This window comes from Tetrao urogallus (genome assembly GCF_951394365.1).
Source record: "Tetrao urogallus genome assembly, chromosome: 11".
In the NCBI taxonomy this organism is placed as follows: Eukaryota; Metazoa; Chordata; class Aves; order Galliformes; family Phasianidae; genus Tetrao; species Tetrao urogallus.
In genome coordinates this window covers 19519764-19537045 of record NC_136824.1, presented here as the reverse complement: position 1 = coordinate 19537045, position 17282 = coordinate 19519764, and the positions used below count along the sequence as shown (strand labels likewise).

At 50.0% G+C, this 17282-nt stretch overlaps 1 protein-coding gene across 1 annotated transcript; it reads left to right on the top strand.

The window, feature by feature from the left end:
• Positions 1-7606: 7606 nt before the first annotated feature.
• On the top strand, positions 7607-10630 carry NMB (neuromedin B; the record flags this gene model as incomplete). Its single annotated transcript, XM_079540995.1, has 3 exons — positions 7607-7742; positions 8191-8393; positions 10583-10630. The coding sequence occupies 3 exons, from the start codon at positions 7607-7609 to the stop codon at positions 10628-10630; spliced, it is 387 nt and encodes a 128-aa protein (XP_079397121.1).
• Between the last annotated feature and the right edge of the window lie 6652 nt (positions 10631-17282).

Here is a 17282-nt window from a genome sequence, read left to right as displayed (position 1 = left end):
ATATCTTTCCAATTTGGAGAGAAAGATGTTGTGAGGTGAAGCAAAACAAATGTACTTGCAAACAGTCTACAAACAGGTCCAGCTGCTGACAGCCTTGGGCCTGCAGCTCTTTGAGTAATCCTCAATTAGTAAGACAAAACAGTAATAAAAATTTGTATCTGCCATTTGCCTCTTTTGTTGGAGCACTGGAGAAGAGAATTTGGATTCAGTTTGTGAAAATACTGGAGTGAGGGATGGGATGTTTTGTCACAGCCAAACCCAGGCAGCAGTGAGACAGCAGAAAATCTCAGTGAGGGCTACTGCCAACATGGAGCACCTTCCCAAGGACCTGGAGCAACATTTCTGTATTTCCAAGTAGCACTGATGCAGGGTCTGCGTTCCCTGCTTTGCCTTTGTCTTGAGTTGTTCTGTGCATTAATTTAAATTTATTTTAACGTGGGATGATATAAGGGGCTGAGTCAAGCTCTTCTGAAGTCTGCTAATCAACACGTCTCAGTGAAAACTTGCTGGAATTGCTGCAGGTGCTGTTCTCTGGGTTCTCTAGCTTTCACACCTCGCAGTGGCAGTTGTGTTACTGTCACCGAGCTAATTAAAATTAAAAAAAAAGGGGGGGCAAAGCACAAAGGGATTCCGATTGTGAGGGGTGTAGGAATTAGCTCTCCACAAGCACCTGAGATGAGAAACGGTCCTTTCAGATGTCTGGAAATAGCAAAGTCCCTGTCCTGCCTGCAGCACGGCCCCCAGGCTGGCGATGCCGGCTGCTGGCAGCAGGTGTCAGCAGTCAGTGCGGCTGAGGACTGCAGATTTGGGTGCAGGAAGGTCTTTCCCAGCTTTGCTCTTGCATGGTGACCCGCAAATGAGCAGGAAGAGTTTGAAAAATGAAGGATGTTTTTGGGTAAAGTGTGGGGTAGTTCCAGCCCAGGTTTAGTGATTATTGGAGCCATGGTGTGATTTGGGAAATGACCTCCACAGGCCATCTTCCGCCTCTTCAAAGCTCAGTGTAGCTCAGAACGTGGATCTGTGTTATCTGCAGCCATGAAATGAGGTGTTGGCTCTCATAAGAGTGAGGATTCATGCCGCAAATCCATTTGCAGCTCCAACACCCACCAGCTCCTATGCTACCTCCCACATCACCTTCTGCATCCCTCCAACACCTCTTCTGCCACTGCGGGAAGGGAAGATGCTGGGGATGAGGCTGCAGAGGCTGCAAACTGGGAGCGTGGGGGCAGGATGACAAAGAGCTGCTGCTGGCTCCATTCCCCAACTCTTATTCTGCTTTGCGGAGCAGAAAAGCTATGGAGCGTGCAGGATCTCTGGTTCAGCTGGTTGCTAATGCTGAAAGGTCTGGCGAGTGCTGCCATGCTCCCACAGAGCCAGGGGTTTTGCTGTTTAGATGGGCTGAGGCTTTGTGTTTTATTTCAGGTTTGTTCTTTTTTTAAAGGTGAGGCTGCTGCAGGAAAGCCTTTGAGGCTTAAGGATCTCAGGGTGGCTTAGGAAACATGGAGACCTTTGTGTCACAACAGGAACGGGATTTATTTGTAAAGGATGTGGGTGCTGAAAGGTCTGGTTTATAAAGAAAAAAAAAAAGGGAAAAAAAAAACCAGCCTGGGCTAAGACTGCCACGGGCTCTGTTGTGGTTACAGCCAAACACAGCAGATTTTCTGGTAGACAATGTCATTGCCTAATTACTGCTCGATGACATCTGCAGTCCGGGGCGCAGCTCTGCAGTGCACAGATCCCGGCAGGGGCAGGAGCCGCCTCAGAGCAAAGCAGTGCTGGGTGTCTCTGATCATTGCTACAGTTCTGATGGCTGACTTTTTTCACATCAAAGGCAGACAGGCAAGTATGATGGATGGGCGGTGAGCTGTGAGAAGTAACGTGCTGAAAATTGAAGCTCTTTGAAACGAAGGCTGTCTTTGTTTGTGTGTTTATGATGCCTGAATGCACATCATCAGCCAAACAGCAGTGAGCATTACCTGTTCTCCTCTGCCGCTGCATACTGCTTAAGCAGGGAGTTTCTAAGGACTGCGTTTGTAAGACAATTGGCTCGTGCTTTCCTTAATAAAACTGGATGATCTCATGGTGCTTTTACTGCCTTTATAATCAGAACACGTCAACCTCATGTTTTCCAAGGAGAAGCTGTAAAGCAAAGCGTTATCCTTGGATAGAAGACTGCTTCTTGCTGGGGAAACACATGATGGCAAACCCAGCGTACAGCTCCCAGGACGAGCTGAACAGGGATGCCAAGGGAGGAGAGGTGGCTTAGGCAGAGACTCTCCTCTGCTGCAGCAGGAGAAACAGAGCACCCCGGCTGAAGGCCAGCAGTGTGGGTGACTCAGGGGCTGAATCAGAGGAGGGGGTGTCCTGGTTCCGGACCTCTGACTGCCAGGTACACCCTGGTGATGCCAGGCAACCACAACCTTCGGTTCCCATCCGTGCCAGCAGCTCCTGGCACTGCTCCATGCCCTGAAGATGACTGGTCCACCTTAGCTCTGGGGAAGCAGCACCTATATTGCGTCGTAAGGCAATTTCCTGCCTCTTTTGCCTTCTGCTCTCCCTTGCAGCGCTTCCATCCCTTTCTGCTCACGGGGCTGTCCATACACGTGTTCAATTCTAATAGGTCTTTTGAATGTTTGATCTAGCAAAGTTCCCCAGGCCATGGTGGAAATCAAAACTGCACAGAGATCTGTCTAATTAGGGACAGATTAGAAATGCACCCTGTGATCCAGGATGGTGCAAACATGCTCTCTTGCTCCCGCTCTCTCTGCCTGCCCCCACATCTCTTGACTTTCCTGCTAGTTCTCTTTAATAATTTAAGAGCACTTCTTGGAGCACTCTCTGCTGAGTATCTTGCTATCGCCTCTGCTCTCCAATTTCTCTTTCTCCTATAGAACCAGTCTTGCAGGGTTTCAGTTTCCAGAGAGGCAGAAGTAAAAATAATGTGGAGAAAATGAATTTCAGTTTAATTTTTCTAAGCCTCAATTCATTCAAAGAGGGACATCAGTCTTCTGCCACGTAATTCTGGTTGGGACACTTCTGATCTAGGCATGGATTTGCCTGCAAGTAAACACGACTTTTTTCTCTAAGTCTTGTTACAAAGCTGTTATTTGTACTGTGTCCAGCGGGTGTGGAGTGAGTAGGAAACCTCAGGGAAAACCACAACTCATTTACTGCTTAAATGAAAATTGAAAAACAAGATGTGTGAGATTTCAAATTTTATCTTTTATCAACAACCACTGCTGCCTGTAGAAGAATGAATGTAACAGAGGGATTCAAACTTTGTAAACAAGAGGCAAATGCGTCAAAACAGAGCCTGGGGCGTATGACAGGGCTTTAAGTTTGACCTGGCTTTGGAGGAACAGTGAAGGAGAAGCTGAAGCAACTTATCTGCTGCTAAGAGTTTTATTGGCACCAGGAGCTCTGTGAAAGAGACGCACAGGGGCTTTGAGGCCTTCGCTCTTCGTGTGTGTTTTTTATTAGAGCCATTGGTTTTGAGCATGCATTTTCCTGCCCAGTGGATATTGCAGGGCTAGAAACATGCACGCTGTGTTTCTGGGGCTCTGCAGCTCAGAGTCCCTCCCAGGCTGCCTGGGAGATGCATCCGTCAATGGCAAGGTATCAAAGCATAAATCAACAGCGAGGAAATAAAATGGACCTTGTTTTAAGCCCTCTGAACCACGGCATTTCCAGATTGCTCCGTTAACTTTGCGTGCTCTTAGCTCAGCATTAGCAAGGCCCTCTGTGCAGACTATGATACGTTTATTCTGCAGAGCTAGAGGAAAATCTGTTCTGCTTCACTTTTAGGTACGTTTGGATTTGTTGATAGTTTCACGGGTCTGTCAGTACCCTCATCAGCTCTGCGCAGGCTGGAGTTGCTGACTGATAAGGAAGGAGGCATCCCAGGTGTCCTGTGGTGCCGTGGGCTCTGGGAAACATCGGTATGAGAACTCACAGAAGAAACCAGTGAAGGAAAGGACAACGACAAACCCTGGGGCCTGGATGGAGATGCTGTGGGACACGGAAAGCATTGAGCTATTTGCCTGCCCTGCAACACTCACTAGAAGTACCAAGGGATTCCTGGTGAGCTGGGAATGTGGGGATCTGCAGGCTATAAACCAGATCAGCAGGCCGGAAAGGAGTAGGACCTAATCTACAAGAAAATTGGAGCTCGCTGAAGGAATCAGGAGGTGTGCGGGCAAGGTGATCCTGCTGGGATCATCCAGCTGCATTTCCCAAAGGTAGTTGGCAAGGGCCCTCAGAGAATGCTCCTAAGGAGAGGAAGGAGACCTGGAATACAAGAGGAGGCCCTTACTGGGAGAAATCTTTTGCTAAAAGGTAGAAGGAAACAGTTTCCGTAGCAGAAAACACCAGGGTACTGTGCAGAGATTGAGTTCAGCACATTCAAAAATGATCTGCAAAAGAAGGCAAATGCTGAAGTTTGGTGTTGATATTAAGTTTTTCAGGGTTGGTGTGGATGAAGGCCAACTGTGAAAAGAGAATGGGCAATAAAAATGATGAAATTCAAATGTACATACATACAAAATTGTGCACGGGGGAAAAAAACAATTTTAACTCTATTTATAAAACAATGGGTTCCGAGTTAAGTGTTACCATCTGGAACACTGGGGTTGTAACAGATTGTGCTATGAAAATGTCATTTCAGTGGTCAGTAGTCATCGAGAAAATAAATTGCAAGTGAGAATTAATAGGGAAAAATAGAGAGTAGAACATACCACGGCAGTTTCCTCCAACCAGAGGCATCAGGGAAAACCAGCAGCTCAAGCTGAAAGATCCCGAGGTCCTTCAGGCTGCCTTGGGTGAGAAGGAATGGTTCCTGTAGGTGGGAAGGAACGGATCCAGCTGCAGAAAGGCGGCTGCAGGCTGCTCTGGCCCAGCTCCAGTGGTTAATCCCAGCAGGAAAGGGGACGGTGGGCTCTGCACAGATGCACACTGCCTCGAGGGCAAAGCCATCTATCAGAAGTCCAGCCTGTGCTGAGTCACCTCCGTCCTTCCCCAGCTCCATTGCAAGGCTCTCGGTGGCTGACAGGCGACTCTCCTGTACCACCTGCAGAAACCAATGTTGTGACCTTTGCTGGCAGAAATCAATTTCTAAAATGGAATTTGTAACGTCTTTTGTAAAATATATTAACTGGGGAGATTCCTTTGGTGGCAAATAGCAGTTGGTAAGGTGAACTTCTGAGCTGCAGAGAGCAAGCTGTAGAGGAGCACTGTAGTGACAGTTTCTGCCCCAGGTGCTGGAACTTGGGTCATTGAACCTCTCCCAAGCAGGAGACTTCAAGTGTGGGTGCCAACTGTTTTTCCTGAATTACAAATATCATGTTTTTGCAATGGAGATACAGATGAAAAAATCCAGTGGAAATTTGGTCTCCATTTGTAAGCAAGGTCACTTGCACTGCAGCCACCTTTCAAGCCATGTTTGTTCATTCTCAGGGTGACAGTGGAAGAAGCAGCACTCTTGCCTGCTCAGGAAGGGAACAGCTTGGCTGCAGTGTGATCACCGCTGCAGTTGTTATTCCCAGGTGTGGTAAAACACGTTTTGGGTGGTCCCAGTCTGTTGAGCATCCTGTCCAGGGGCTGCTTAGCACCTGTACAACGTTCACTAGTGCACGGGAACTGCTGAATCATGGCCTGATCGATCACCTGACGTGAGCACTGAGTCAGCCAGGGGAGCACAGTGAAGGCAGTTCACCTGTGCTGCTGGAAGGGGTGGAGCCTGGCTGCACCTCTCCCAGACCCATTTAAGAGCTGGCTACCAGTGGGGAAGGATCTCTTCTGGAGATCTCTCCTCTGGAATTTTATAGTGAGCCCAGGATATGGGTAAGCATTCTATCTATTCTCTTTTGGTATAACAACTGCTTTGCCAAACTCTCTGGTATAATTCATAATTGTAATATCTGTACATTCATTGATTATACAACTAGAAATTGCCCTTGACTGTAATTATGCCACTTAAGAGGGCGAGCTGTGCTAAGCTTCGGGTTTGCGCTCTGTGTTTTGGTGTTGGGAACTCAATTTTAACAAGACCACGGCAGGGGACGAAATTAGTATTCTCAAACCTTGCCTGTACAGCTTCCTTTAGCATCAACTGTGCTGCTCAGCAAGCAGTGGGCTTGGGTCTATTTCCCTGTTTTCCAAAAAACCCTGCTGGCTGCCCAGAATCATGTCCACTTCCAGCCTGCGCCATGTCCCTGAGCAGCTATTGTGTTGCTTTTCCCCAGCTTGAAACCAGGGTTGTGAGCCCTTGTTAATCAAATCTCCCTGCACCTTGTCCAGCTAAGCCTCTGTGTCAAGCAATTAAAGCAGTGTGCCATCAGCTTCTGAGTGTTTGTTACAAGGCTGTGACAGAAAAGCTCCCCACTTACCTGTTCCCAGCCTGGCTTGCCATCCCTCATCACAGCCTGGAAGAGAGAAACAGCTGCAGCTGCCAGCTGAAAAAGAAGAAAGATCTGCGTCGGGTTGGTTGTGTTTCCAGTTACAATCAGATCAGAACAAAAGACTTTGACCTGCTTTAAATGCTGTGTTGGCTCTCGCTGCTTGGAAGGTGACAGTCCTGGTAGCTGCCTTCTCCTCTGGTAGGAGCATTGTAGGGCCAGGCAGGAGCGTGACTTAGGCATCGTGTCATCTGACGTGGGTGAAACCTTCCTGCAGTATTTGTGAGGACCCTGGGAGCACATGAGGCTTTATACTCTTTTTTTTTTTTTTTTTTTTTTTTTTCCTCTTGTAACACTAAAGCTGTGTTTGCAGTTCAGACTGTACCCCAGGCTGAGGGAGCAGTGAATTGCCCCGAGATCTTTTCTCTCCAGCAGCAATAAACCCTGAGAAGCGCAATGCTAGCAGTCTTCCCTGTGCCTATTCCCAGGGAAGCTCTCCTCCCCACGACCTCGACCTCCTGGTAAAGCAGAGCTTTGGGTTCGGCGCCACTTCAGGTTGTTTTGAGGTTATTTTGGGATTTTTTAGTGCCGTTTTGGGATTGTTTCAGAGTCATTTTGGTGCCATTTGGAGCTAGACTGTATGCGGGCAGTTCGGACATCATTTGGGCCTTTTGGGGGCTACTTTGGTGCCATTTTAGGCTGTACTGTGGGCTCTTTTGGGGTGACAGTGTAGATAAAAGAGCAGTGGCTGGCGGTGAGGCGGCCCTGGCGCTCCGTGTCCCGCCGCACCGCGACGCTCTGTGACTCCGCGCGATGCCCTGAGTGGACGCGGAGGGCGGGAAAGCAGCGGGCAGGAACCAAATCCTCTTGCAAGAAAGACTTTTGGATCAGAACCAAAGAAAATACGATCTCGCTGACCAGGTGAATATTGGCTGGTATTGGTATTGGCAGGGAGATGCCCGGAGCAGGGAGGTGGTGGAGATGGAAGCACCTGCGCTGCTGCTGGAGGTTCGGCTCTTTCTAGGATTGTGTTCGGCTGAACGACAGGGGCTTTTTGTCCTCATGACTGGAGAGCTGAGCAGGGGATGAGGTGATTTCCAGGCCAGGGCTCGAGGAGGGGGCGTGGCTTGAAGAGTCCCCGCCCCCCCGCTCAGTATAAATGGAAGCGGCGGCGGCGGCAGCTCTAAGCGGGAGCGTGTCCCGCCGGGGCGGCCATGGTGGCGGTGCGCTGCCTTCTGCTGCTGCTGTGCGGTGCTGTGTTGGGGCGCGCCGTGCACCTCGACTTCGCCGAGCACCGCAGCCAGGCGGCCAAGATCAAGGTCAACCCCCGCGGCAACCTGTGGGCCACAGGTACCGGGGGCCCGCGGGGCAGAGCGGCCGGGGCGAGGGTCGGTGCTCGATGCTACTGGGCCGGGATTGGCGCGGCGGTCCCGTGAGGGGCGGTTGGGGCGGGCTGCGGTCACGCCGTCTCCTGAGGTCTCCTTTCGCGAACGGAGCTCGCAGTTCCTTCGGAGCACGGATGGCCGCTCTGGGAGCCGTGACGCCCCGGCTGTGCCCGGCGGTCCTGCGGGCGGAGGTGAGGGGCACGGCTCTCGGCGCCGAGCCGCCGGTCCTATGGCCGTAGAGATGCCATCGGAGGAGGAGGGCTCCCCGAGCGAGGCCCCGGGGCTGCTGGGCTCTTCTAGGCGTTCGGTTCGCTGGCTGCGGGTTGTCGGCGTGCGGTGCGGGTCGCAGCCTGGCTCTCGGAGATCCCCGCCCCGCTGCCGGGCGCGAGGCACACGAGCGCGCTGTGTTGCAGGTCACTTCATGGGGAAGAAGAGCGTGCCGGGCACCCCGCGAATGGATGAACTGCGGCAGCCGGCGGCGCCCATGTCTTTCGGCCCCTCGCTCAGAGCTTTGCTAGAGGACGTGGTGGAACTGCTTACCCGGGAGCTCCTGAAAATCCTCTTGCAAGAAAGACTTTTGGATCAGAACCAAAGAAAATACGATCTCGCTGACCAGGTGAATATTGGCTGGTATTGGTATTGGCAGGGAGATGCCCGGAGCAGGGAGGTGGTGGAGATGGAAGCACCTGCGCTGCTGCTGGAGGTTCGGCTCTTTCTAGGATTGTGTTCGGCTGAACGACAGGGGCTTTTTGTCCTCATGACTGGAGAGCTGAGCAGGGGATGAGGTGATCTCCAGGCCAGGGGTTGTTAAGGAGCATCTCCTCTGATGCAGATGAGGGTAGCTGGCTGCTGTGGCTGCCACGTGTGTCCCTTTATCCAGCTGTGGTGAAGACAAGGAGTGCAAATCCTGCCTCTTCTCTCCTTGCAGAGAAAGGTCAAGAGAGACACTGCTCTGTATGTGCAGGAAGAAGAGTCTGTCCTGCAAAAAGGTTTTAGTCTTCTAATTCCCCTTTCTGGGGCTGTTTTGCTGTGGTTAGGGTGCGGGGGACGTGTGTTGTTAGTTTGGCCTGCAGAGAGGTGAGGTGTGTGTTATTTCCCTGCAGAACAGGTCTTTAGGAACAGTCGCATGCCCCATCTACAGCAGGGATTCCTGTACCACATCAGCAGATCTTCACCTTCTTTTTAGCTCCTTGGTGTGGCTTTTCCCTGGGGGCTTTCCCAGCTCCTAGTGGGAAGTTAGCCCCTGGGAGCAAAGCATGCACAGATCCTCACGCAGGAGGTGGAGATGGAGTTGCTTGGGCTGTGTTTCTGCCCGTTTGCTGCCTCTTGTGTGTTTCCTTGGTGTCTTGTACTTTCTGTTCACAGCAGAAAGTAATGGAGAGCCTAGAAGAGATGAAATCCTCATGGGTGTGTCCTGTGTGTGCTCCCACTGAGCTGCCATGCTTGAGGAGCCATTCAGTAGCTGAACACAGGTAAAGCTGCTTCTGTCATCTAGAAGCGCTCATTAGGCAGTGCTTGCTCCTGTTTGCTTTTTGGGATAGGCACAGGTGGAGTGGAGCTGCAGGGATGTGAGCCTGAGTGGTGCTGATGCTCAAGGACCTCCCTGATTCAATTTCATCAGATTTAGGTAAACTGAGGATCTGCTAGCAAACTAATCCCCTTGGGACAGAAGATACAGCTGGAGATGGAGCCAGAGCTAGAACCCAGTGCTGGACATCAGCCTTTGGTATGTGGGCTGCCCAGTGCCCATCTGGTGCCTGGATGTGAGGTTGCACCCCATTCTGGGTGTCTGGCAGGCAGTTGGCTCCTACCTCATACCAGTTCCTTCCAGAACCTCACAGCTCTCCTGCCTCAATCTGCACGTACTCCCAGCTGGGTCTTAGATCTGTTTCTGTCCTTCAGGTACCCTGAGCACCTCTGGACTGGCTTCTGCCTTCCTGTTCCTTTTTTTCCTAACACTCACCCCCTTGGCCATCTGTGCTTCTGAGCTGCTGGTTGACATTAATTCTCCATGATGATTTTGAGCGCTGTCGTTATACGTTTCTGTGGGACTTTTTTTGCTCTTGTTGGGGTGACATGACAGCAGCATAAATTCCTCCTGCTGTTCCTGCTTTCTCCCTTCCTGTAGCTGTTGTTGGACACCTGGGGTCAGCAGCCAGCCTGTGCTTGAGCTGGTGTGTGTGCTGCGTTTGCCACCTGCCTAAGAAGCTGCTTAGCAGCTTTGTGCTGTGAAACTCTGTACACCCTCTTCTCAGGGTCTGTCACTTCCATCCTGAAGCAGTTTAGAAAAGCAGAGATGCTTCTCCCTTCCTGTTTCTCAGCGGGGCAAGAACTAACATGCAAGTGCTGTTCTGGTGCTTCAGCACAAAAGCTGTGCTGTGCTGCAGGGTAACTGTTGGGAATGCACACTACTGTTCAAAAACTGAGCAGACCTTTTACACTGAGGCAGTATCACTGATCATTCATAAACTGGTTCTCCCTTCCTGTGGGCTCCTGTAAACATTAAACAAATCCTTTGCTTCACGTGGGCTGGTCCTGCCTGCTGCTGGTGGGATTGGTCTCAAAATGTCCCTCCACGAAGCAGGATCCCACACACCATTCCATGCAAATCATAGCAGAAGTCTCACAGAACAGGAGAGGGCTGCAAATGGGGATTACTCATCTTTTTAACCACATGCAGTAGCAGGGCTTGGCTCTCAGTGTGCTGGGGTTTCACAGTGCCACCCCAGGACTGTGCCTGTGCATGTGATATCAGCTGAGGTGGCACAGGGGAGTTGTGGCTCACCATTGTGCTTTTTCTTGTAGGAGACTGGGCTTTTAACAAAGGTGCTGGAGAAGTATTTCTCAAACTGAAGAAGCGCGGCAGTGAAGGATGAGGTCGGCAGGCTAAGCTGTGCATGGCAAATGGAGGAGAGCATCATCCTTGTGGGTTACTGTAGCAACATCACATTTATTCTTTCTGTAATACTGTTAATAGTGATTGCTTGTATGAAAAGCAGATCCTCCCTGTATATTTCCTGTATGTTTTCTGCTTCCTTGTTGTCTGATGTGCCCCTGTGAATAAAACCAGCTCTTTGCAGATGCTAGCTCAGACTTTTTCTTGAGAGTGGAAAGGCAGATCCCATGGCTTGTGCAGGAAGAATGCAGAATGGAAGGAGGCTCCTGCTTCTCATCACCAGGAGGTGATAGGCTATGCTCCCTGCAGCCCCGCTTATTGATCTAAAACAAAATTACAAACTTGGGTAAGTTGTTACAGCACTTGCTACTGCAGCAATCCTCTATAATGCTTCATCATTCTTTGACAGTCCTGGCTACCGGGGATGTCCCAGTGGACTGGAGACTGGCAAATGTGACACCCATCTTCAAAAAGGGCCGGAAAGATGATCCTGGTAGCTACAGACCTTTCAGTCTCACCTCGGTGCCAGGGGAGGTTATGGAATGGATAATCTCGGGAGCCATCGTGGACTGGTTAAGGGTCAACCAGGGGACCAGGCCCAGTCAGCATGGGCTTACCAATGATAGATCCTGTCTGACAAACCTGATTTCATTCTATGACAAGGTGACTCGCTTAATGGATGAAGGTAAAGCTGTCGATGTGGTCAACCTGGACTTCAGTAAAGCCTTTGACACTGTCCCCCCAGCATTCTCATGGAGAAAATGGCTGCCCACAGTTTGGATGGATGTATGCTCTGCTGGGTGAAACACTGGCTGGATGGCTGGGCCCAAAGAGTTGTGGTCAGTGGAGTTAAATTCAGTTGGCAACCAGTCACGAGTGGTGTGCCCCAGGGCTCAGTGCTGGGGCTGCTTCTATTCATCAGCTTTATTAATGGTCTTGACGAGGGGGTTGAGTGCACCCTCAGTAAGTTTGCAGACACCACCAAGCTGGGAGGGAGTGTTGATCTGCCAGAGGGGAGAAAGGCACTACAGAGTTAACAAGGTTAACTGTGAGTTTCAGCAGGGCCAAGTGTCGGTTCCTGCATTTTCCTCACAACAACCCCAGGCAACCCTACAGGCTTGAGGGGGAGTGGCTGGAAAGCTGCCTGATGGAAAGGGACTTTGGGTACTGATGGACAGTCAGCTAAATGTGAGCCAGCAGTGTGCACAGGTGGACAAGAAGGCCAGTGGCATCCTGGTTGTATCAGGAATGCTGTGGTGAGCAGGACCAGGGAAGTCATCCTGCCCTGCACTGCACTGGTGAGGCCTCACCTCAAGTACTGTGTTTTGTTTTGGGCACCTCAGTACAGAAAGGATGTGGAGGTGCTGAGCAGGTCCAAAGAAGGGCAACAAGGCTGGTGAAGGGATTGGAGAATATGGCCTGTGAGGAGAAGGAACTGGGGCTGTTAGATGGGAAGAGGAGGCTGAGGGGAGACCTTATTGCTCTCTTCCAATAGCTGAAAGGTGCTTAGAGCAAGAGCAGGGTTGGTCTCTTCTCACAGGTGACAGGAGGGGAAATGGCCTCATGTTGTACCAGGGTAAGATTAGGTTGGATATCAGGAGACACTTATTTACAGAAAGGGCTGTGAAGCACTGGAATGGGCTCCTCAAGGAGGCGGCTGAGTCAGCATCCCTGGATATGTTTAAAAACCACTTGGATGTGGTGCTCAGGGACATGATTTAGTGGTGGGTTGTTAGAGTTAAGGTGCATGGTCAGGTTGTGGTTGGACTCAATGATCTTTAAGGTTTTTTCCACCTGTGTGATTCTATGATTCCATAAGTTCTCCTTGTTGGAGTGTACTTGCTTTAGGATGACTGTGTGGTGTGCTTGCAATGCATGCCCATGGCTAAGCTCTTGTGTGTGGCCCCAGGGTCCTCTGGAACAGCTGAAGAAGGCAGGTTGTCTTTTTATTAACTTGTTTTTATTGATGTGTTTAGAACAGCAAGTGTACTGTCTTCAGAGATGCAGAAGGCTGGAAAACAAGCAGAGATTACAGAATAAGTTTCTGTACCTTCGCAAAGTGCTGTTCATATACTGTCCCCCAGCTACCCTGGGCACATCCTCAAGCAGAGCTAACTCTAACACTAGGTGACTTAAGGGAAGCTGTAAGCTCTCCCCTGCATCCTTCTCATAATGCATTCAGCCTCGACCTCTGCAGGGGGCTGCTCTGAGCTCCTGCTGGGAGGAGAGCCGTTCTCTCAAGTGCACGCAGGCCATGTTATACCAAGGCATGATCCATGCCTGGATCAGTGCTAGGATCCTCCCCACTTCAGGGGAGTAGGACCAAGCCAAGGGGAAGTTTTTCAGGAAGGTGCCTCTCTTAAACTTATTTTCTCCACACACTTGTTGCTGTGTGCTGGGAGATGAGCAGCCCCCAGTCTGCCTTCTATTAGCTGTAGCAAAGCCTTGGCTTATAAACTAATAATAAGCAAGAAAAATAATGGCTCAGCCTATCATATTTGATGCTGGAGCAGACCAGATGCCTGAGAGCTGGCAGTTGTGATGGAATGGCAGCTGTATGGGATTTCTGACCTGATGCTCAGCTGTCTTATGACATGCCATGTTGTGGGACTGCCAGCTTACATCTTGCCCAGGGAGGCTTGAGGGAAGGCAGACAGATTTCCGGATGTTACAGCAGGAATCTGCCATGCAGCACCTGAGTGAGATCCTTCTTACTTAACCCACCTAGCAAGAAATGCTCATCTTGCCTGTCTGCCCCCATCTCCCCCAGTCCCTGAGATAAAGATAAGTAGATCATTTAGGAATTGCTGTCACAGGCAAAACAAACTCAATTTGGGGAGTTTAACTTAATTAATTTATTAATATAAATGTTTGAGTACTGATTCAGGTGCTGAGCAGGCTCAGAGTAAAGATGGAGATGGTGATGATGCATCCCTGCTATGTGTAAGACTGGTCATGTGTAAGACTGGAGAAAACCATGTACTTTAGTGCTTTTAGAGCTTAAACAGACCTCTGCCACGTCTCCATGACCATGGTTTTGCTGGGTCTGAGCGTGTTTGTAGTCTACCCACCTGCTCAAAGCAGGGTCAACTCAGGGATTTATCCATCTGAGTCTTAACCTCTGGGGCTGAAGACTGCACAGCCTGGTGCTGCACCTGCAGCTCCATCACTGGGCTGTTTCATTCTTTCTCCCATTCTGACAAGCAGCCACTCAAGCTGAAGCCTCGAGTCCCTCTTCAATTTAAATTACAAACTGGTAAACTGTTGAGGTTTTTTTTTTTTTTTTTTTTTTCCAGCTTTGCACTTGTCCCCTTGTTGCCCCATGCTCCTGTATGGAGCTCTCTCTCATGACTCAACATTCTCCAGAACCTGCCAGCTGCTTCTGCATGCCATGAGCAGATCTGCAATTGGGGTCACTGACTTGAGAGGTTGCTGGGGTGCCCTCAACCTGCACAGACTGTCAGCAGCAGCATCAGTTCGGAACATGGATGGCTTCATGGTGACCGTGGCAGGTCTCCTGGACTTCCCTGTGGCCATGGCATGACTGCAGAGATGGGAAAAGGAAGCAAAGCAAGATAAGAGGGAGATAAACCACGTCCTCTGCTGACATTTGTTTCCTTTCAGCTGTGGGACGGCCTGGTGAGAAGCAGACTCAGATTGATACGGTTGAAGGTCCACTGCTACCACTTGGTGTCATTAGTGTTCAGGGTTAGTGAAGCGCTCCCAGCCACGCTCCGTTGGTTGGATAGGACTGACTCTCCTACACCCTCAGCAAAAGTGCCAGGGCCTCAGGTTGCTGTGCTCCTTCCTCTGCGTTGTTTTGTGCCATCTCTCGCATGGGAGATTTAAAAAAAAAAAAAAAGGGGGGGGGGGGGGGGGGGGGGCAGTGAAGTAGGGGGAGAAGGAAGCAGAAAGGAAATCAGCTTGCTGTCAGGAAAAAAAAAGTTAGGCTCCTAAATACCTTTGCCATCCCCCATGCTTCTCCAGAGCTCCTCCTCTCATGCTGATATGGCCTGGTGGCAATGTGGGTCCATCTGTGTCCATCTGTGACCCTGCTGTATGTGTGCCTGGTGCTGCTGCTCTAGGCTAGAGAGGATAAAAGACAAACCACCCATCTACAGACCCACGAAACCTTTCTATGGGCTGCACTTGCAGCGTTTGTTCCTGAGCTTTCAGGCTTCAATGGATGGAAAGGGATCTAGAACGACAGGGACAAAACCAGCCCCAGAGAGCTAGGTAAGAGCCTTCCTGCAACTGGACCCTGCATCAGACCCAAAAATCATCAGGGTGATGATGTACAGAGAGGAGAGGTCTGACATAACGTCACTTCCAGTTTTTATGTATTTATTCCGCACTTAACCTACATGTGGTGGTAAGAACCAAGAAGGGAAATAAAATATTCAGGGACAAATTGGTGTTTATAGAGCACCATGAGTAGGATAAACATGACGTAGCAGATGATCACTGCTTTCTGGGAGCTGCTCTACCAGTGCCTTCACTCAGCTGCTACTGACTTCACCACCCAGTACTGAGCCCTTACTGGAGCTGCAGAGCTGGCCAAGTTACTGCATAGTTGATGCTTTTTATAAGATGTATTTAGGTCACTTCTACAAGAATGAGACATTTTGCCAGTGTGGGAAGCCAATCAAAGCAATAGTTCAGAATTGCCTCTTCCTCATGTGACGGGCAGAGGCTTGTAGAGCAAGATTCCCTCCTGAAAGTGAATTTAGGATGTTCCTTTCTCTTAATAAGGACAAACAAAGCTCCTAGTGGAGCAGCCCTCAGCACTTTCCACTGCTTTGGAGAGAGAGATTCATATTTTCCTATTACACAGCATGCTATTGGCCTTCAGCAGAAGAGAGACCTTCAGAGACCTTCATCCAAGTTTGGGTAGCACAGTGCTGTGCATTAATTTCAAGGATGGTGTGGAGGTGTTAGACACAGGACATCAATGGAAAAAACGGGTATTGCTTTAATCAGGCTTCTGAAAACAGGGATTAAGAGAGAAAGCTTATCTCTAAATTGCAGCCTGGGATGAAAATGCTAATTATCATGCTGTACATCATTAACAAGACCTAGAAAAGCTTGAGAAGGGTCAACTCCCTCTTCTGACATCAGACTGAACCCCTGGAAGGGATTCTCCAAGCTGAGACAGTAAAATCTACTTCAAGGCAACGCCTTACTCAATATGAGCACTGTTTGCAGTTCCCATGGGGTAAGACATAGATTCTCTGGGTAAGGATGGAGATATTAAGGAAAGTAACCAGGTTTCTGTGATCTGGAGCTCCAAGAGCACATGCTGAGAGCCTGAATGGGGCTGGGCCTTGGATGATCAGGCAGCCCCAAGCATGATGGACTTTCTGACATGCACCTCTGGAGGTTCCATTGGTGACACATTCCTTTCCTACAGTGTTTTGATGGCTCTTGGAAGGAGCAGGATGCTGGATACTCAACACAATTACTGGATGAAGTATTCCTGACAGCGTAGTTAAAGTCCCTCCTGTGTCAGTTCTCACTAGGAGGATGGCTGCACCCTATGGCAATCCCACTTGCTGACAGCCTTCTCCTGACCCCATCCCTCACCCAACTTGCTAACCTTGACACTTTCCTCAATTCGTGCTTAGTGCTTCTCAGAGCAAAATAATTGCTCAGGAAGATCTTGGTGCAGTGGTTGACTTTTCCCAGGGCAAGGACGTGCGTCTGAGCATTTGTACCTGCTCTGCTTCTGGCCCTGCACAGGATCGTGCTCTTGTTTCCAGAGTTTTGCACTAAGATGAACAATGAAGCAACCCAAGCTGGCTTGCTTTACTGTATACATACTGGGCATCCCCAGCTCATGGGGCCAGTAGGAAACGAGCCTAGTTTATCAGACTTCTGAATGTGGAATGTAATCAGAGAGATAGAGAAAGTGAAGCCTTAAGATGTATTTATTTGAGGCATTTCTCCTCTCCCTGGTCAATGACAGTACCCAACCCAGTAAGGCCAGGCAGTAGGTGCACCTGGCGGGAGCTGGGAGGGGTGGAAGAGGTGGGTGTTTGGTCAGAGCTGCTCCCTATGTCTTCAGGATTACTCCTCAGGAAGTGGGTGGGCAGGGATATGACCTGTAGGGTGATGCTAGTTGGAGGTGTGATCACTCTGTTCCCCAAACCAGGCTACTGGACAGTGCTAGGATGAATCTGCTGAGGATGGAGGCCAGTCAGGACCTGAGCTAGGCAGCAGTCACAGGGAGGGGAGAGAAGTCATGCTGTGCTCTGTCCTCTCACTCAAACTTGTTTTACAGGTCTCACGTGCTGAGATGTCAGGTCTTTTCCCCCATCTTTGGATCCCCATCAACTTCAGTGCCCTGTAGCAGATGAGATGCATCTTTTCTCATCTGGTGGGCACCCTGTGATGGAAAAATCTCATTAGGGTTTCACATGGGTTGGACAATGGGAAGTCTTTCCCTCCGCCACCCAGACCTCTTCCAATGACAGGATGTTGGGTGGGGAGACTTTGGTTGTCTCCACCTTAACAGAGCCCTAGCTTGATGCCAGATGAAGTATCTATGCTCAAGAACAGCACTGAGGGGCAATGGAGACAACCAATGGGGCAGAGAGACTCCTGGACACT